At 44.0% G+C, this 21,852-nt stretch overlaps 2 protein-coding genes across 2 annotated transcripts; one reads left to right on the forward strand and one right to left on the reverse strand.

Annotated features, from left to right (window-relative positions):
* Positions 1-1,325: 1,325 nt before the first annotated feature.
* LOC308170196 (coiled-coil domain-containing protein 162) lies at positions 1,326-14,727 on the forward strand (the record flags this gene model as incomplete). Its single annotated transcript, XM_080544958.1, has 24 exons — positions 1,326-1,382; positions 2,264-2,313; positions 2,648-2,824; positions 3,239-3,356; positions 3,979-4,150; positions 4,254-4,392; positions 4,867-5,020; positions 5,557-5,652; positions 6,357-6,500; positions 7,001-7,422; positions 7,912-8,053; positions 8,262-8,382; positions 8,515-8,624; positions 9,132-9,281; positions 9,393-9,446; positions 9,700-9,867; positions 9,984-10,136; positions 11,119-11,253; positions 11,678-11,830; positions 12,547-12,756; positions 13,533-13,653; positions 13,784-13,849; positions 13,960-14,105; positions 14,626-14,727. The coding sequence occupies 24 exons, from the start codon at positions 1,326-1,328 to the stop codon at positions 14,725-14,727; spliced, it is 3,360 nt and encodes a 1,119-aa protein (XP_080401084.1).
* A 1,937-nt stretch (positions 14,728-16,664) lies between these two features.
* Positions 16,665-20,852, reverse strand: zbtb24 (zinc finger and BTB domain containing 24; the record flags this gene model as incomplete). Its single annotated transcript, XM_080537363.1, has 6 exons — positions 16,665-17,625; positions 17,710-17,791; positions 17,870-17,953; positions 18,408-18,491; positions 19,524-19,691; positions 20,030-20,852. The coding sequence occupies 6 exons, from the start codon at positions 20,850-20,852 to the stop codon at positions 16,665-16,667; spliced, it is 2,202 nt and encodes a 733-aa protein (XP_080393489.1).
* Between the last annotated feature and the right edge of the window lie 1,000 nt (positions 20,853-21,852).

Raw genomic sequence — 21,852 nt, forward strand, 5'->3', positions numbered from 1 at the left:
CATGGTTGTTTACAGTCATTCTGATGTTGTTCTCCCATCCCATACGTAGGTACACTCCGTCCAGCCTGCCCCTGAGCATCCAGGAGCTGGACGAGAACCAGATTGGAAAATTCAGCTTCTGCACTGAAGAGGCAGTAGTGCATGTTTGTAAAACTCAAATTAAATGCTTAGCCTAGCTATTAATCGCTATACTTTACACTTCGTGACGTTAGAATTATAAGGTTCTATCTCAAGACATAATGGAATGTCAAAACTTTGACGCTCAATATCTCTGAACTGCCCTAAACGGAGATTCTAGAACCTTATCATTCTAAGCTCACGACTTGACTTTACAGGCGTCACATGACTGCCTCTTCTTCCTGCCTCTCCTCACTCAGCTCATGACCAGGGCAGGCATCGAGAACCTGCAGGTGACCCTGGGCTGTCAGGTGACACAGAAGAATGCTTTCTTTGGGGCAGTGAAGCTGGCGTGTCTGTGCTATTGGGCAGAGACATTTTGTTCACCTGAGGAGGTACAGTATATCAGCAATACATCACACAGAGCTCAAATTCATATTCGTACAACCAATGGATTGGATTTCTGAGATCAAATTCCCTCTCTCTCTCTCTCTTGGTTTAGAAGGGTCTTCGATCCAGGGTTCCCGCGCTGGTCTTAAAAAGCCTTAAGTCTAAAATCCAGCAATCCAATTCATAAGGCCTAAAAAGGTCTGAAAATGGCAGTTATTCGGTTTAAAAATTAGGTGCTAGGTCTTAATTAAAAATGAGATCCTGCAAGGAAATCAGTCCGACCACATCTATTTACACGGAAATGAATCAATCTTGAACCCCAAAAATGCCAATTCGCTTCCTTTTTTGTCTGTATGGCAGTGAAATCCCTAATTTCATCACTTTGAGGATGACAAAAAGCTATTATATGGTGTCGCGATAGGTCTAAAATTATATTCAAAGAGTCTAATAAAGGTCTAAAAAGGTATTACATTTTACTTGTTGAAACTTGTAGGAACCCTGTCTCTCTCTCTCTTGGTTTAGAAGGGTCTTCGATCAAGTGGTGATACAAACTCGTCAGCCAGGCTGGGTCCCAAAGCTTGTGAAGATCTCAACAGCTTACTCCAACAGGCCGACCCTTCATCCACAAGAGGTCCCAAGACAAGTGCTCCTGGGACCAGGGAGAGGTGACCTGGAGGGTTGATAGCGATTTTATATTGTAAATGTCATTGTTACTATTAAGTCATATAGAAAGTGTGATATATCTTTTGGGTTTGAGTCGTAGGCTTGCAGAGGCTTTTGTATCCGTCCAGTTGGAGAAAGTGGGTCCACGAGACGAAATGTTGAACTCTTTCATAAAGAAGAGGCAGATGGCGGGCAGTCTCCTGAAGAACCCTGTAAGTTAACACTACAACAGCCGTGCCCATTTTACCTACTAGTAGAGCCGCCTTGGGGGTCAAATAGACCCCCTTTTTAGAATGTGTAAATCTGCTATTTACACACAGAGATCACTAGAGGGCGCTTCTTTTTTTAGCCTGCCTCCTACACAGAAAAACTGCAAAACAGCTTTATACTATCTTATCCTGAAGTGATTTTGAAAATGTAAGGATACTCTGTGGTAGAACGCACATATCTAGGAAAAGTCATGAAAGGAGGCTTCTGAAATTGAGTACAAAGATAGATTTCTTTTTCACTCACAGGGGTCACCGTGACCCCTCACGGCTCTTCTAGTGCTCAGGCCACAGAGTCCCTCCTCCCTGAGTCTCAGCTGCTCCTGTGGTTACCCTGTTACCATAGGTTACCGTGTTACCATAGGTTACCGTGCTACCATAGGTTACCGTGTTACCATATGTTACCGTGTTACCATAGGTTACCGTGCTACCATAGGTTACTGTGTTACCATAGGTTACCGTGCTACCATAGGTTACTGTGTTACCATAGGTTACCATGTTACCATAGGTTACCGTGCTACCATAGGTTACCATGTTACCATAGGTTACCGTGTTACCATAGGTTACCGTGTTACCATAGGTTACCGTGTTACCATAGGTTACCGTGCTACCATAGGTTACCGTGTTACCATAGGTTACCGTGTTACCATAGGTTACCGTGCTACCATAGGTTACCGTGTTACCATAGGTTACCGTGTTACCATAGGTTACCGTGCTACCATAGGTTACCGTGTTACCATAGGTTACCGTGTTACCATAGGTTACCGTGTTACCATAGGTTACCGGTAACATTACTGTAGTAACATTTACCCTCTTTTCCACCATAGGACGAAGTGGCAAAAATCAAGAGGAGGCTGATTCTTGAGTTCTGTCAGAAGTATGTTTCCTGTATGTGATGTGTTTACTGTATGTGATGTGTTTCCTGTATGTGATGTGTTTCCTGTATGTGATGTGTGTCGTCAGCTACGCTGCTCCAACATGGCTGACTGTTTACTCAAGTTTCATTGAATTGAATCAAATCAAACTTCATTGTAGCACAAATGTTTAACACAAAAACAGGAATTAAGGATTATGAAAAAAGGATTTCATCGCAGTTACTTGCTGTGGTCAGACACAGTATGGCGAAGCTTACTGCATGACCCAGTTTCTTCACAACAGGCTCTTCCCTGTGTAGCATGTCACCTGTTTTGTGTCTGTCGACCTTTTCTCAGATTTAGCCTGCGTATGTCCCAGTGTTGTGTGAGAGGGCAGATCATAGCCCTGTTCTACAGCCTGACCTCCCTATTGGATGATCTGCCTGCCATTCGCCAGTCCCACTTCATGATTGGACAGGCCAGTGAGTGGAAAGGTGATTTGGAGTCCGAATTTGACCTTCGACCTGACCCCAGGTAGGAACAGTATGAGGGAGGCTTTCATAGCATCATATCATGAAAATATATCCAAATCCCTCTCCCCAGCACAAGTTCACAGTGAAATGTTTGTGAGTAAAAGAGTAAAGATCACGTCAAGATCATTTTATCTCACTTATGAATACGTAGATGAAGATGTTTAAACAATAACAGAATTATAAATACAGCAAAACTAAATACATTACAATATACAGGGATATATCAAGAGTTTTCATTCAAGTATGAATGGAAGGCAAAACGTGTGGAAACGTATATTCTGGCTACATAGTGTACAGGTTTTTACTTTTGCCTGCTTGCGGCTCTGTCAGTATGTAAAGCGCATTGAGTCGCATCTTATGAGAAATGCGCTATACAAATAAAACCTGACTTGATTTGATTTGATTTGTTAAATAGGAGCTTCAGCCGTCGACCCAGACACCTGTTGTCTGCAGACGGCAAAACAGTCCTCAACCTGTGGTTCATCCCCCACTTCACTGAGGTTCTCCTGATGTACAGGACCCTGGAGGACGAGGTGAGAGACTCTGACCTTTGACCTGCTGTCAACCACATGCAGACACACACACACATTTTACATTTACATTTTTGGCATTTAGCAGACCTAGCCTTATTCCAAAGCGACTTACAATCAATACATTTGACTAAGCAAGTGAATCATCAATCCACCAGTCGTAGCAGGAAGAGTAATCTAGCTCAGGCCAGGGGCCATTGGCAGTCTCAGTGATAGAAGTAAAACATATATATATATATATTTGTATATACTGTATAGACACTGGAGAACAGAGAGACAGTACAAGGGGGGCAGTAGAAGTCATAGGGGACAGAGTAAAGGGGAAAAGCGGGTGTCTCTGGAGATACAGTGCTGGGGGGTAGTAGATGTCTCAGGAGGAGCAGTTAAGGTGTAACCTGAAGAGATGGGTCTTCAGTCTCCGACGGAATATGGGTAGTGACTCTGCAGTTCTGACAGCCGTGGGAAGCAGTTCAATGCACTTTACAGTTTACAAATAAAAAATAATAATAGATTATGTTTTCTTCCTACATGCAGGCTGAATCCAGGCCAATGCATTGTTTTTCCTAGACTGAAAACATGCTGTATGTTAATGAAGATCAGGATGTGGTTCTGCTGTGTGTTACAGGAATGTAGCAGAGCTCTTCATCATACTCTGGGGATCGTGTCAGCCCTTCATGACATCGTCTGCTACCTGGTCAGCTTCGCCCGACTGGGAAACTCAGGAGCCCACTTCAGCTTGAGGAGAGGACGAGAAGGGCCGGAGCTCACAGCTGACTGGGGGGGCGCAGAAGGCATAGGTACACATATTTATTTCCATCGCTATCATCCTTTATTTGAATAGCTTGTAGAGCATAACAGTCTCTTGGTCTGAGTGAGGTCTTGGACTTGTTGTATTTACAGGGGCAGAGTTATGGGAGATACAGCGGCAGGTTGAGACTCTGTGTGACCCTGCCAGTCCTGCAGCTGTGGGCCGTCTGCTGCAGCTGCGCAGGCAGGTGCTCTTCCTGCAGTTTGACACGGCGGTGCGTCACCTCATCAGGTGAGTGCTGTTTTGTAACTAAGTAAGTAGGTAACGTTTATTTATATAGCACAAATTTACAACGACAACAGCCGCCCAAAGTGCTTAACAGATAAAAGGATAAAGAGAAAAACAAGATAAAAGAGATAAAATACAGATTAAAAAATAAACATAAAATAGATCAAATACACTAAAAACAAGGTGCAATACAAATAAAAGTGCAAAAAGGGCAGTGTCGGGAGGCAGGCTCACCTCAGGTCAAAGGCCAGGGAGAAGAGATGTGTTTTGACTAGTTTTTTAAAAGCCTCAATGCTCTGGGCGGATCTGATGTGGAGGGGGAGACTATTCCAGAGCCTAGGGGCTGCTTTGGAAAAGGCTCTATCCCCTCGTGTTTTTAGTTTTTGGGTTGATTTACTCTCTAATCTCTCTTATCTTATATATTCCTATCAATATTGCTCTCTCTCTCTCTCTCTGTCATGTTTCTATTTACCTCAGGGAAGCATTCCTCTCCTCTGGAAACGTCGCAGCCTATCAGAGTGTGAGTGACAACATGGGGCACGCCCTCCCTGTGCTGAGTGACAACGTCAGAGCCAATGTGTACGGTCGCCTGTTGCCCTTACCTCAGTCACTGGAACCTCACTGCCCCAAGGTTTGTAGCAAAGTTTGTTCATAAGTTTGTTCTCACCCCCTTCACCAATCATTTCAGCTACTTCCATCAGGCCGCCGTTACAGAATTCCACTCGCCCGGAAAAACACATACAAAAAATCATTCATCCCAACTGCAACCACCGCCCTGAACATTTTAAATTAGAAAGCGCATTGTTTTTCTTTTTAAACCACAACATTTTAGCTTTTTAAACCATAACACTGTTTTTTACTATTATTTTTAAATGACTGGACATTTTAAATAGGCACTACATTTTTTAAACACTGCTATGTCTGTCTGTTTTTATTGTATGTATGTGACCTATGTGTGTTTTTAATGTGGAAACTGTATTCTTGAGCTGCACTTCTGCCTGTCAAAGGAGAATTTCTGTCATTGTGTGACAGACAATAAAGCTATTTTGTTGAAACCCAGGAAACATCGATAGTTTACAAGAGAACACCAGCATTGACAACAGATTCCTGTGGCTGCAAGTTTTTTACCTTAAAAAACAACTGTTATGATTTGTTTATGATTTCTAGGCCCGAAGGATGTATCCATGGAGATGTTTTCTGGCATGTCATGGATTACATCCTGTGGACATATGGGACATCCCACCCATCGAGAACTGCATGCAGGTATACTTCCTAATATTTGCTTCCCCTCTTCTCCTCTCTCTTGTATGGCATTATGGCACTTAGGAGAGAATGATTAATTTATTAATCCACAAATGAAGCAAACCACATCAGACAGGCCAACACCCTCCCAACATTTAAACAGGCCCTCAAAACCCACCTCTTCAAGCTCGCCTTCACCAGTTAACCCTCTCCCCCTCTCCCCTTCCCATGTGTCCCCAGCACTACCTTAATTAGGCCCCTATACTTTCTTTTATTTATTTTTTGTGTCTTTTTATTATTACTACTCAATCTTTTCAGTTTGTAAAGCGTCTTTGAGTGTCTAGAAAAGCGCTATATAAGTCTAATGTATTATTATTATTATTATTGTTATTATTATTATTATTATTATTAATGATATTAAAGTTTAATGGCTTGATACAATTCGTGAGCTTCGAATTATAAGGTTCTATCTCCGTTTAGGGTAGTTCAGAGATATTGAGCGTCAAAGTTTTGACATTCCATTATGTTTTATGAGATGGAACCTTTGTATTTTATGAATAACTAACTCAAAAATGTCAACATTTTAAAAATAACACCACACAGGCATTAAACACCTAATGGATCAGATTATGTAAAAAAACAACATTTTTACCAAAAATGGAGATAGAACCTTATAATTCTAACGTCACGAATTCACAAATGACCTGATCCTCCTAACCCTCCAGCTGTGTCTGAGCGGCCTGAGCAGCCGGAGCAGGATGGAGGCCAACGGAGCTCTCCTCGGGGTCTCTCTCCTAATGGAGGACGTCCTCAATAGCGGAGGGGAGGCGGTTCCGCTTCGTCTCCATGACAACAAGCAAGACCTACATGTATGTGGCAAGCCTGACAGAGGAAATGGATGTTTCGTATGATCATGACTTTTGATATTTATCTTTAAATTAAAATGTTGGTGTTATACACAGCAGGGTTCCCACAGGTCCTTGAAATCCTTGAAAGTTTGTGAATTTGAGAAAAAGAAATAAAGTCTTAAAAGTTTTTGAAAATAGATATGGGTCATTGAAAGTGCTTGAATTCCCCTCTCTCTCTTATAAATATATATATATATATATTTTTTTTATTACGTAATTATAGAGACCATCTAGTGTTCAAGCCTCTACATTCAAAAGCCTCTCTTTTTAATTGTTGTCTGTGAGCGGATAGTTCCTATTATATAAATTATCATCTAGATCTGTCTCAAACTATGCCATGTTGGGTCCTTGAATTTGAGGGAATTGAGTCTTGAAAGTCCTTGAAAAGTGCTTGAATTTGATGTTTTAGAAGGTATGGGAACCCTGGTTATACACAGGCACTGTGCATTTATGACAACTAGATTGACAGCGTTGCGTCTTTATCCCTGGAGGAGGTTGACTGTTTGGATGGTGGAGGAGATGAAGGGAAGGTAGCCGCCTCCAGTCCGACCCAGGATCTGACCCAGGTCCTGTCTGTGTTGAAGGATCCGACCCAGGTCCTGTCTGTGTTGAAGGATCCGACCCAGGTCCTGTCTGTGTTGAAGGATCCGACCCAGGTCCTGTCTGTGTTGAAGGATCCGACCCAGGTCCTGTCTGTGTTGAAGGATCCGACCCAGGTCCTATCTGTGTTGAAGGATCCGACCCAGGTCCTGTCTGTGTTGAAGGGGTTCCTGGTGCTGACCAAGCAGCTGGAGTTCTTCAAGGAGAGTTGGGGCAGGAGACAACTAGGTGTCGAGCACATCAATACCCTGAAGCTCTATAGACACTTTTCAAGACTGTACAGGTATGTGACCACCCACACAACGTTTTTTATTTTAAATGGAAGCAATTTACCACAGGTCCACAACCCCTGCCCTCGAATGGTAAATTCGTTTTCTACAACAGCCCCCACATAATATTAAAAAATAAATACACGTTGTAACATTAAATTCATGTATTTACAATCATTAATCGTTTCAGAATACATATATCCTTCCGCCACAGAATATAGTCCCATAAACAAGATCAACCATTGCATTGTAGGTCAGCACAGGTGTTCTTAATCAGATTGATTGGGAGGCGCATTGATACCGGAAATGCGGTCTGAACTGTGGGTTGTTGGGATATTTACCACTGTTGCTAGCCAATCAGAATCCAGTATCCAAACATGCTGTTGTAGAATGTTGCTTTTATGGCACTGATAAGAGAGACATTAAACACATTTCTTCATAGACTTGACCTTTCTTTTTTTTATCCTTGCTGTGATATATGTTCTCATGTTTTTGAATTTCAGAGCTGAGGTTCATCAGCCCAGCATGAGAGCTCTGGCCCAACAGATGGGCAGAGAGAAGGACTATGAGGCTGTCCTGCTGTCTGATGACCAGCCTCTCCTGCCCCCTGCTGGAGCCACAGAGGTTGACATTAAGACATGGCAGGTACTGCACTGCACTATTCAGGGTTTTATTACCCTAACTATACTTGGGAGACGACTGCACTGGGCTGGGCTGGCCTTGGGACGCATCTTCTGATGGAGTGCTGGAAAGGATACCTTACATGAAGGGACTAAATCCAACATTTTGGTTGGGGTCTGTCCTGTATTAAGCGCTTGTGTGTGATGAACAATATGATTTGACTCCATGGCAGCTCCACAGGTTGCTGGAGAGTACTGAGTGTGATATGATCCAAGCGGTGCAGAGGAGGATCGCCAAGGAGCTGACCCTGGTGATATCAGAGAGGGCCCGGCAGGACACAGGCCTCCCTACAGGTACACACCTCACCGTCAGACTGTGGTGGTTTCACTGAACTTGGAAAATATGTTAAGCAATGTTGGACTGGATATGAATTCTTTACTCTTGTGTGATTTGTGTTTTTCTTACTTTACTATTTCTGTGCTCAGAATTGTGGAAAAGAGCCCCCATGAAGCACAATCTGTCCCCAGAACGACCTCAGATAGTGGAAAACTTCATCCAGCAGTTGATGGAAGGGGCTGAGGAGGCTGACGGACTGGTAAAGACACTCATCACATAACAGAGAGGCAGGAGGATTTACACTGTATGAAATATAATGGTCTTTTGTCCCTTGGCATATAACATTTGATTTTAAACAACCATCTTAGAATACACTAAGAATACCTTTGACAAGTACACACTATATGATGATGGGCGGCTGTGGCCCAGGAGGTAGAGTCGCCGTCTAATGATGTGGCAAGGTCGGCAGATCAGCGGTTCAAGCCCCGGCTGTCGAAGTGTCCTTGGGCAAGACACTGAACCCCAAAATTGCTCCCAGTGAGCGGGCCGGCGCCTTGCATGGCAGCTTGCCGCCATTGGTGTGTGAATGTGTGTGTGAATGGGTGAATGAGAGGCCGTTGTAAAGCGCGTTGGAGCAGCTTTGGAGCAGCAAAAAAGGCGCTATATAAGTGCAGTCCATTTACCATTTACCATGATAATGATGATTATGATGATGATGATGATGATGATGATAATAATAATGTAATAAGAGGAATATTTCCTACAGCTGATGTTCCCCAAGACCCACCTGCAGCAGTGCCTGACCTCTCTGGGCGGTTCCGTGATGAAACGAGAGCGCAGCAGCTTCCTGTTCTACTCCCAGTTCTACGAACAAATTCTGCAGCAAGAGAGTCAGCTGCTCTACCAGAGAGAACAGGTACCTCCGCCAATCAGGCAGGTGTTATACAGTGACGTTCTATGTTTTGCATTCACACACAAGTTACTCTTTAATTTCTTACTCTTGTATCTTTAAACATTTTGTCCTCAGGACGTGAAGAACCTAGAGGAATCCCAGAGTCAGACAAGCGACCCTTACAATGAGGTTGTATATGATTTTCAATATTCCTGAAGCACTTTAAGTTTATGTCAATGTGATACAGAGGACAAAGTAGCACATAGGACAGCAGGTTTGAAAAGACAGTTCTGACAAAATGAAGAACAAAAAAAAAGAAAAGATGTTCATCCATTAGTTTTAGTGCTAGTCGCCATTATATGATAGCCAGACAATGCTAATGTTAAGCCAATGCTGATGATAGATCCATGATGACCAGTGTTTCTCTGGTACTGTATTCTAGGTCACTGCACTCTGCCGTGGGATGATGGTGGAGGTCACAGCCCTCCGTGCCAGGATCGCTCAGCTGGAGGAGAAGCATAAAAGCCAGCAGCAACAGCTGAGCCTCCAACACAGACAACGCTACGACTCCTTGGTCCGTCAACTCTTCTCCACCTGCATTCAACTTAAGGTCCGGAACCTTCTTAACAGCCATTTCAAGTAAATAATGTTTCCCCCCCTACAACAACAGTTCAAAATAGGATACTTCTTCTTTTGATTCTTGTATTATCTGTGTATGGATCCCAGGCCAGACTTGATGAGTACCATGCAAGAATGGACCAGGATGTAAGACAGTTAGTGAGCAAAGTGAGGAGAGAAGGAGTGGACAGCATCATCAAGCTGAAGAGGAAGTTTGGCTCCACCAAGGACGATGATGCTCTGGTTCTGGCTCAGTCGAAGGTGAGATGGGGCGGCTGTGGCGCAGGAGGTAGAGCTGCCGTCTAATGATCACAAGGTTGGCAGATCAGCGGTTCGAGCCCTGGCTGGCCACATGTCGAAGTGTCCTTGGGCAAGACACTGAACGCCAAAATTGCTCCCAGTGAGCGGGCAAGCGCCTTGCATGGCAGCTTGCCGCCATTGGTGTGTGAATGTGTGTGTGAATGGGTGAATGAGAGGCTGTTGTAAAGCGCTTTGGAGCAGCAAAAAAGGCGCTATATAAGTGCAGTCCATTTACCATTTACCATTTGAGATGATCTGGAGAAGTACAGTATCTGTAATCCAAAGCAAGTACCTGACTGATATTACCTTTGCACATACTGTATTATTGCACATTGCACATACCTCTTTGATATAGCCTCTTTTATATCTGTACATTACATACTGTACATAAGCTGCCTTAACTGTACATAACTCATAACTGTATAATCTACTGTACTTGCCATACTGTACCTATCACTAACATTGTCATATTTTTATATCATGTTCCTATATCACTATTTGCACTTCTGGTTAGATGCTAAACTGCATTTCGTTTGTCTGGTACTTGTACTCTGCAATGACAATAAAGTTGAATCTAATCTAATCTCATCCAGTTACATGACTTACTCTGAGTCTCTCTCTACCAGTGTTAATTTTGGCAGGCTTTTTAGTCACTTAGTCTTTGGTGTTTAGATGAAGATGCACACCAGTTCAAGTCACCTCCATTTTTCTTAGTTCCAGTCCAGTTCCAGTTGATAAAAACTGAAAACATTCCAGTGCAGTTTCAGTCCACAAAAACACCAAAACATGTTAGTCTAGCCGTAGTCAGCGACGAAAACTCTGAGACTTAGGTGACTTGGTGTGACTAGAACTGGTGTGCATCTTCATCTAAACACCAAAGACTAAGTGACTAAAAAGCCTGCCAAAATTAACACTGCTCTCTACCACGGTCTTTCTCCACCAGAACGAGGGCCTGCATGAACTGAGCATGGAGAACAGGCAGCTGACAGGGCTGCTGTGTAAGGTGAAGGCCCTGAGCCACTGGAGGCAGGTGGTGGGCCAGGGAAAGCTGCACTCTGAGCTGCTGCAGAGCCAGCAGGTAGGTACGACAGAGAAGAAAGAATATCCCCCAATCATATCACACCATTTCTTTCAGCAGAGCAGCTGTGAGAGCGCTTCCTATTTAAAATGGACGTTTCTACAACAGCATGTTTGGATACTGGATTCTGATTGGCTAGCAACAGTGGTAAATATCCCAACAACCCACAGTTCAGACCGCATTTCCAGTATCAATGCGCCTCCCAATCAATCTGATTAAGAACACCTGTGCTGACCTACAATGCAATGGTTGATCTTGTTTATGGGACTATATTCTGTGGCGGAAGGATATATGTATTCTGAAACGATTGATGATTGTAAATACAGGGTCGTGCCACAACCCTGTACCAGTGGTAAATGAGTCCACAACCCCCTTCCTCTCATGGTAAATTGCTTCCTTTCTGCCTACGGTAATTTGTGTCCAGAGGGAGATGGCCTGTCAGAGAGAGGCCTTGAAGGTGAAGATGACATCAGAGGAGGAAGTGGCATTACTCAAGGAGGAACTGGAGGCCACAAAGAGGGCCGTGACGCAGTGCCAGACTGAGTACAGCTGTACCAAGAGACTGCTCTTCAAACAGGTACGGTAGAGTAACATTGTGAACTTAGAATTATAAGGTTCTAACTCCGTTTAGGGCAGTTCAGAGATAATGAGCGTCAAAGTTTTTACATTCCATTATGTTCTGTGAGATGGAACCTTTGTATTTTATTAATTACTAACTCAAAAATGTCAACATTTTAAAAATAACACCACAAAGGCATTAATAAACACCTACTGGATCAGATTATGTAAAAAACAAAATTTTAACCAAAAATTTAGATAGAACCATATAATTCGTTGACACATTTCCTGCAAGTGTAAATAGTGATATTCATAGTGTTGAAATACAATTGTTACCATATCAAATATAAATAAACATCTCAAATTCGACACAGTCCCCCATCAAAGGTTAGAACACATGATAACCATGTCTAAAGAGAGGGATACTTTTGGCAGTTTTGTCTTAACCCTGCTATGCTATGGCAGGGTTCCTACAAGTTTCAACAAGTCAATTTTAAGACCTTTTTAGACCTCGTTGGATATCATTTTAGACCTATTAGCGACACCATATGATAGCTTTTTGTCATCCTCGAGGTGATGAAATTAGGGATTTCACTGCCATACAGACAAAAAAGGAAGCGAATTGGCATTTTTGGGGTACCTTTTTAGGCCTTATAAATCGGATTGCTGGATTTTAGACTTTAAGGCTTTTTAAGACCAGCGCGGGAACCCTGTATGGGCGTTCATCACATACAGAATGAGGAGCTCCATGAGGTGAGGCATCGCTCCGCCCAGGAGGCCCGGAGCAGGCAGGAGCTGGACACCTTCCGCCTGCGGAGCCTGGAGCAGCTGAGGGAGGACGCGGGGGACAAGGACAGACAGCTCAGAGCCGCCAGCGTGCAGCTGGACAGGAGCAGACAGGAGACACAGCTACAGCAACAACGCAGCGGCAAAGACATCAGACAAGTAGGTCTCTCATGGGCGGCTGTGTCTCAGGAGGTAGAGGCTGTGTCTCAGGAGGTAGAGCCGCCGTCTAATGATCGCAAGGTTGGCAGATCGGCGGTTCGAGCCCCGGCTGGTCACATGCTGACCACGAAGTGTCCTTGGGCAAGACACTGAACCCCAAATTGCTCCCAGTGAGCAGGCCGGCGCCTTGCATGGTAGCTTGGCCGCCATTGGTGTGTGAATGGGTGAATGAGAGGCCGTTGTAAAGCGCTTTGGATAAAGGCGATATAGAAGTGCAGTCCATTTACCATCTCATGATCCTGTGGAACATCGGCTTACAAACGTACACGAAATGTAACATTGCCATCATCAGTATTTATACAGAATATCGACCTATTACAGTAAATTAATGTGGATCATTTCTGATGTGATTTCTCAGATCTGTGGTGTGCCACATGTCTCCCCATGTGACTTAGAGCATTTCTGTAAGCGGCAACAGTCATTAACCAACAGTCATTAACCACACTGTATGTATGTTAATGTATGTTTTACATACAGTACATACACTGCCTCCAGTGGCTCAGTTTCAATAACTCCTGATCATTGCACCTTGCACTTTACATGTTCTTGTACAGTATATTTATTCACTCATATTGGTACTGTATATTTTGTCTTGAGTATTGTTGTGTTGTCGTCTTGCTGTTGTATGTACTGTAGCTTGTTCAGCATGGTAGAATACCAAGTCATGTTCCTAGTGCACTGCACATGGCGAATAAAGTTGAATTGAATTGATGTAGGTGAGGAGCCGCCTTCATCAGGAGCGAAGCCTCAAGCGAGAGGCTTTTCAGCAGGTTGACAAGCTGCAGAGCCAGGTGTACGATTTTGAGACTGCCTTCTCCGGATGCACCTCCACACCTGGTATGTGCATAAGCTGCAAACTGGATTCCTCTCACTCTCTTTCTGACTGCAGTAACTCCACTACACCCCCAGCAAAGCCTTACTTCACTATGTTCCATCTCTGCTTGTCTCTCTCTCCTCTCTCTCACAGGCCAAAGGAAGATATCCTCCTATACTTTAGCTGACAGCAGATCTAGCATCAGAGTTTCCTCTGCAGGTATTGTATCTTTAGCTGAAGCATTCCTCAGGCCCTCATTAAGTTATCTGTGAAGGAGAGTACATTTCAGCGATTTCACACGTCACACACAGCTGTTGTGTCTGTTTCAGTTCCAGCCAGATCAAGGCAGCAGTCTACCCACCCTCCCTGCTGCCACATCAGAGACGCGACTCAGGAAGACCTCAACACAGAGTCTGGTCAACAGCTCACAGACACCAAGAGGTGTTCAGACACCCAACTTGAGAGACCCAAAACAGTAAGTACAGTATTATCTTGTCATAACACACCATCATCATTTCCCATGCCTTCTCATTACGTGACTATATACAGGGTTCCTACAAGTTTCAACAAGTCAAATTTAAGCCCTTTTTAGACCTCTTTGAATAGAATTTTAGACCTATTCGCGACACCATATGATAGCTATTTGTCATCCTCAAGGTGATGAAATTAGGGATTGAAGTCTGAAGGATAATTAATATAAAATAAATATTGGTTCCAGCTTGATTAATGTCAGCATAAACAGATGTGGTCAGACTGATTTCCTTGCAGGACAAGCTAATCTCATTTTTAAGACCTAGCACCTAGTTGTTTTAGACCTAACAACTGAACTGTGTTGCCTTTTAAGGCCTTATAAATCGGATTGCTGGATTTTGGACTTAATGAACTTTTTAAGACCAGCGCAGGAACCCTGTATATATAATGCTAATGATATCATCTTGAAACTTGGATTCATATCGTCTGCGATGGTCCCTTATCTCTTGTTTGTGTGTTGACAGGTCCCCTCTCGTCTGCGTATCCTAACCAGAGAGATGCTGTTACCAGAACTCTCTGATGGAGATGGAGGCCCCCCAAGTCTCCCCAGACACCTTCAGCACTAGAGACTATTTGATACCCATTCAGGACAAGGCAGTCAAAGCCCATCAGTAGACTCTCCAGTCTAACAGATCATCATGACTGAATTCTCACCATACAGGCTTGTGACATACAAGCATTGATGCCCCGTTTTATTATCCTGAATCCAGAAGTAATTAGTAACGCTAAAGAGAGTATAATTATTTAATTGAACAAGGTCTTTTATTTTGTCAATGTGCATGGTTAGCTTTCCCTTGACATACTTGTTTTTCATTGCAGTTTTATTTTGGTTATTTCCTTAAATGACTGAAATGAGTCTTCATGAAGAGAAGCAGTAGAACAGTTTGATGTCATCCTGAGCCCTTCCATTATATTTTTTGTGTTGTTTTTAAAGTCCCACATTATGAAAAACTCACTTTTTTAGTGTTTGTGTCTGATTACCCTACTAACACAGAAACTGTGAAATGAAGTCAGTTTTTTGTGGGCTGTGTATTGCAGAAAATACACGATTCAACGAGCCATTCAGATTTGCCTCTCGGCCTTACGTCACACTGAGTGGAGTCACCGCATATTGACATCGGTCGTATTAAACCGGGTGCTGTGTTGAACATTTCCCCCGTTCATCCGTCCGCTACATTGGAAGGAGAACTCAGATCTTTTCCATTTAAATGGTTTTGGATTCCTTGATTTGTGGGGAACACAGGGATATTGGGTTTTTAATTTTATTCCCCTGGAAACCGCGCTGCCACACAGCAAATCGGCAGAAAAACGCAGATGATTTCCTGATCCGTGTGTATCCTCATGTCACTTTCAGGTGTCAGGTTCGATCGTTTCCATTCAAATGGTTTAGGATTCCTTCTTTTGTGAGGAACACAGTTTCTTTCTTTCCCCCCCCCCCAAGAACCGTGTGCCCAGAAGACCACTGATGAATGCCCTACCCGTGAAACAGCCCGTTGAGAAAAGGACTGAAACAGAGGTGTTTAGACCAGTGGTTTTCAACCCTCTCCTCGGGGACCACCAGCCGTTCCACACATTTGATCTGTTCCACCACCAGCACACCTGATTCAACTAATCAAGTACAAACCATAATTGCTGGAGGGTTGAAGACCACTGGTTTAGTGGCATGCTAGAATGCCTTTAGCTTAGAATCTGAGTGGTATTTACGGCCAAAAAATCTATTAGGCTACATGTTTTGGGGACCCCAGAGACCTACATTAACTTGTGGAAGAGCATGATAGGTCTCCTTTAAACACTGCAATTGTTTTGACTGTATACACCTTTTTATAACATTAATTGGCAAATAAACATATTTCCCACATGCGTCCTTTGAGTCCTTAATTTCCTTATTATTCTGAAGGCCGTCATGAAAACGAAATTGTTTTTCGGGATTAAAAACCTCTCTACTGCATCAGGCATCAGTGTGTTGAGATCATCCTTTTAGCACCAATGTCCATCTGATCATAAAGCAACTGGACATTAGTACAGTATGAAACAATGAGGGTGGGCTGTATAGGGGGGCAGCTTCTGAGGGTGGGCTGTATAGGGGGGCAGCTTCTGAGGGTGGGCTGTATAGGGGGCAGCTTCTGAGGGAGGGCTGTATAGGGGGCAGCTTCTGAGGGTGGGCTGTATAGGGGGCAGCTTCTGAGGGTGGGCTGTATAGGGGGCAGCTTCTGATGGTGGGCTGTATAGGGGGCAGCTTCTGAGGGTGGGCTGTATAGGGGGCAGCTTCTGAGGGTGGGCTGTATAGGGGGCAGCTTCTGAGGGTGGGCTGTATAGGGGGCAGCTTCTGAGGGTGGGCTGTATAGGGGGGCAGCCGGAGATTATGTGCTCAGCGGTCTGTTCAGGCTCGCCACACTCGCGTGCCGCACTGTCCGACAGGCCCCCACTTCTTCACGTATGACTTGAAGCGTCCGACCCCAGAGCGCGAGGTCCATAGATGGCGGTCCCTAAGACGGAGGTTCCCTCAGTTGTGTTGAGTGAGGCTGGTGGTGTAGAGGTAAGACACAGAGCCTGCCTGGATCTGGAACGTCTGATGTCCCTGGATGTGGTGGCCGGGGATCTGCTCACTGGTCTGCTGACTGATGGCAATGGAGGGCTGGCTGCTCTGGCTCTGGTTGATGTGAACGACCTGGCCCTGCTGTTCTCTGCTCATGTGTCCCTGTGAGGGGCCAGGGTCCTGGGCGGCGACAGCCAGCTGTGGGATGGGGGGTTGGTGCTGGTTCTGGTGCATCACATGGAGCTGCTGGACGTGCCGTGTTTGTCCTCCTATCTGCAGGGGCTGAGGGGGGCCGTGGTGGGCCTGTAAGTGCTCCATGGCCTCCTTGCTCAAGGTGATGACGTGCATCTGCTCCGGCTGGCCGCCTTCCATCACACTGATAGTCTGGATCTGCTGGCTCTGATCCGCCCCCACCCCCCCGCTCTGTGTGACCAGCGACACGTTCTGCATGTGTCCCGACGGCTGGGTCAGAAGAGTGAGTCTGGAGTGGGCCTGCTGATGATTCACGGGTTCAGAGCCGCCGCCGCCGCCCGTGGAAATGATGCTGATGCCCTGGTCCTGCCCTGCTGCTGGGTCAAAGTTCATGTTGTCCACCTCTCCTGTGACCACCAGCTGGATCTCCTGCTCAGGGTGAGTACCAGGCAGCTGGTACTGTTGCAGCTGCAGGATGCTGCGCATCTCCTCCGACGACCCCCCAGCCCCGGTCGCATCCACCACCGCAGCCTCGGTCGGGACCTCGACGTCGGTGACTCTCTCTTTGTTGTGTGTCTTGGTGTGCGTTTTCAGATTGTCCAAGCGAGCGAATGACAGGTTGCAAGACGAGCAGGTGAAGGGCTTCTTCCCTGTGTGGGAAGCAACGTGCCGCCGCCTTGCACTGGAGTCAGAGAAAGACTTGTTGCAGAAGCTGCAGATATATGGCTTCTCTCCTCTGCAAAGACAAAAGAATATGTGCAAACGTGAAAACAAGGCCATGTGGAGGAAGTTAACCTCTGACCTATGACTCATGACTCACCTATGGATCCTGATGTGGGTCTGCAGTGTGCTCTTGGCTGTAAAACACTTCCCACAGATCTCACAGGTGAATGGCTTCTCACCTGTAACAATAACACTGTTATTACACCTGGAGTAAAATAAATAAATTAATAAAAAAAAAAATTAACAGAACACTTTACCTGTATGAGTTCTTAGGTGCTTCTTTAGTTGAGCTGCATCCATAAACTTATGATGACAGTGTGCACATTCTGGTAGAGATTTACCTGCAAAAGAAGAACAAATAAAGTATAATTTGATGTATTATGGGTTGCCATACCTTGTACAGTCTTAAAAGGTTCATGAAGATTTATAATGTAATATCTGTCATGTACTCTTATCAGTATGATTCAGTCATGGACTCTTACCAGTATGATTCAGTCATATGATTCAGTCATATGATTCAGTCATGGACTCTTACCAGTATGATTGTCATATGATTCAGTCATGGACTCTTACCAGTATGATTCAGTCATGTACTCTTACCAGTATGATTCAGTCATATGATTCAGTCATGTACTCTTACCAGTATGATTCAGTCATATGATTCAGTCATGGACTCTTCATGGACTCTTACCAGTATGATTCAGTCATATGATTCAGTCATATGATTCAGTCATGGACTCTTACCAGTATGATTGTCATATGATTCAGTCATATGATTCAGTCATGGGCTCTTACCAGTATGAATCCTGTAGTGGCTCTTCAGTTGTCTCTTCTGGCTGAAAGTCTTCCCACATTTATCGCAGCTGAAAGATTTCTGCTCTGAGATTGAGAAAAAAAACATAATAGCATCTCACATTTGAATGCACTTAATACAACAACATAACCCTAACCCTAACAATAACAACAGGCTCCCTGAAGAAATCTTATAAGATGTGGGACCCATTCTTCCAGTATGTACGAGAGCTGGACATGCCAGATATCTCTTAATGATAGTACCGGTAGTGAAGTATCTTAGCAATGCTGAATTGTGACATATAGGCAGCTGACTGACCAACAGTGATTTATGTTTACATTACACACACTGTTTCTTTTTTTATCTTCTTTTTTTTTTCTTTTTTTTTTTCATGTCTTTAGTCTTAGTCTTGGATTCTATTTTTAGTTTGCTGTATTTGTCCTGTCTTAGTCCTGTCTTGTTTTTGCTTGTTGTTTTTTTAACTTAAACTTGCACTATTACTTTGTCACTTGTATTTACCAAATGTTATTGTTGTTGTATATTTGTTCTACTTGGAAAATTTCAAGCAGATTGTTAAAAAAACAACAACAACAACAACAACAACAACAACAACAACAACAATAGAATAGAACAGGGGTTGTTTTGGACAGAGCCATTATTCAATGAATTGAAATAAACTTATGAAAAGAGGCCAGAGTTGTTGCAGAAGCTAGCTAGACGTCATTGTTTTCTCTGGTTGTATGGATTGTATATTATACATTCTTGTGATAAGGATCATATACTGTATATATGTCTACTAGTCCATATGTTTATATGTTCATATGTTTATAATAGCACACAGTTACATGCTAACTCCCCCCTGTCTATATACCCCCCTGTGAATAGGCCATATAGTGTATAGAAGTTCACATAATAGATACATTCTCAGATGTCTACCGATCACTTATCCCCCTATTTTTATTTATGTCATTCTTTTTTTTCTTTTTTTTAATCTTAGGACTGTGGTTGTTTGTTAGCACCTAGGGTTTGCATTTGAATTTCGTTGTACCTGTTACAATGACAATAAAGATCATTCATTCATTCATATATGACACTGGTTGCATGGATATGTATATTACCTGTATGGAGGTTCATATGCTCCATCAGTGAGTTTTTGGTGGAGAGTGCTTTTGAGCAGACAGTGCAAACAAAGGGCTTCTCTCCAGTGTGCATGCGCTGGTGAACCAGGAGGGTGTGCTTCTGGGTAAAGCCCTTCCCACAGACAAGGCACCTGAAAGGTTTTTCACCTGTTGGGGACATTTGGAAAGAGAATCACTTAGACGACATGCAAAATAAAGCCCCACATTGTAATGACATGATCATTCCTAGAGCAGTGTTTCTCAAACCTCTCCCCGGGGACCACCAGCCGTTCCACATATTTGATCTGTTCCACCACCAGCACACCTGATTCAACTAATCAAGTACAAATCATAATTGCTTTGCACTTGATTAGTTGAATCAGGTGTGCTGGTGGTGGAACAGCTAGATCAAATATGTGGAACGGCTGGTGGTCCCCAAAGAGAGGTTTGAGGACCACTGGTCTAGAGGGATTTAGCAGATAAGTCACAGCAAGCCAAGGGCTCACCTGTATGTGTCCTTTGGTGTATTTTTAAAAAGAGGTGGTTCTTGAACACTTTTCCGCAGTCTTCACACCGTGCCTCTGTGTTGGGGTACTTCCTCTTCCTGCCCCTCTTCCCAGGCTCTCTGCTCTCAGCAGCGGCCTCCTCTCCCACCCTGTAGCCCTTGTACTTCACAGGCGGCTTGGTCTTCCGTTTACTCTGCCGGCTACAGGCCGCTGCTCTAGGATCATAGTCTGCATCGTCATTGTTATGGTTCGACTCCACTACTAACTCTATACCGTCCACTGTGGCGTCGACTAGAACCTGCTTTGAAACCTGGATGTTACTGATAGGCTTTCCTTCCACTTGACTGGATTCATCCAGAAGAACCCCTGACACCTTTACCGACATGTCCCCGTTTTTCTTCGGACGGCCCCTTTTCCGTTTTGGCAGTAGTACCGTCCCTCCTTCTCCTCTGTCTGTGTTCATATCCTTGCTGTGGTCAGTGTGGGCCTTAACCAGGTCACTGATTTCTAGAATATGGGCCATGTCTAGGAGCTGGTCCGCCTCACGCTCCTCAACAGACACTTTGGCACTGTAGATGAACTCAAGCATTGCCGCAAAGGTTTTTGCTGCCATGCCGTCGAGCCTGTAGATGGACTGGCTGATTTGACATTCTGTGGTGAACATCAGGGAGAAATAGTCACTGCTGGCAGCCAACAAGGCCTTGTGTGCTTTGAAGTGCACGTCTTCTACAATCAGTGTGATGTCACACAGCAAGTCCCTTTTTCTCAGCGTGTCAAATTTGCTCAGGATTGTGTCCTTGTGGGAGTCTGAATGAAGGGCCATGAGGGAAGTAGTTGTGGTTGGTGTGTGTTCAGTCATTTTTGGGAAGAAGAGAAAAACCTGTAAATACAAAGTGTAACTCAATCTCAACATGTGTGTGGAAGTGAGTAGTGTGCAGCACATCACCATAAGATAGGAAATGTTAGGATATTTATAGCATAGCATAGAGTACAGCACAGTGTTTTATTTGTATAGTATAGTATAGTGGATAGTGTATATAGCCTTTATTTATGTAAACCAGCTCTTTTCCCTTCTTGTTTTTAGTATTTTTTTCCTAGCACCAGGGGAGCCCCCCCCTCCCAAATGTCGTTGTATGGTACCTGTACTATATTAATGACAATAAAGACCATTCATTCATTCATTCATGTGTGTGGAAGTGAGTAGTGTGCAGCACATCACCATGTTGAGATTCAAGCTGAGAAACACAGTGCGAGCAACTGAACTGTGGTTGCAAGAGAACCCTTAATGAGATTGTAGCTATCGTACTTTCCGAAACAAAATGATTGACTTCGGTATTGATATATTACAGCTACAGATACACGCACATAAACTGCTCAGCTACAGATCAACTCAACAGTAATAACAGTACACAGGACAGCGCCGTATGCTACAACACTCCGGTCACAAAGCCCAATGAGTGCTACATCGTTTTCATTCCGATGGGCCTATTAAGCAGCAGAAAACAGGCCTATTAAACAGCATTTACAGCGATATGTGAAATGTAAACAAATTGAACCGATCAAAAGATATTTCTAAGAAACTATCTCTGAAATACATTGATAAATGTAGCCACAGCACTTCCTTAAACAAGATACTAAGCTTTCAGGACCTTACCTTCTCTTGTTGTCGTAAAAAAAAAAAAAAAATCTCGCGAGATGTTGAAAGTGGTTATTTGGGGTTCCTCAGCCACCGTAGTAAGGCTGAGGTATGGTGACGTCACGAACCGTATGGTCTCAAAACCGATTGAGACTCCTTGAAGCTTGCCTGCGGCCGCATGAGCTGC

Source organism: Nansenia antarctica, assembly GCF_963989245.1.
Source record: "Nansenia antarctica genome assembly, chromosome: 1".
NCBI classification, from domain to species: Eukaryota; Metazoa; Chordata; class Actinopteri; order Argentiniformes; family Microstomatidae; genus Nansenia; species Nansenia antarctica.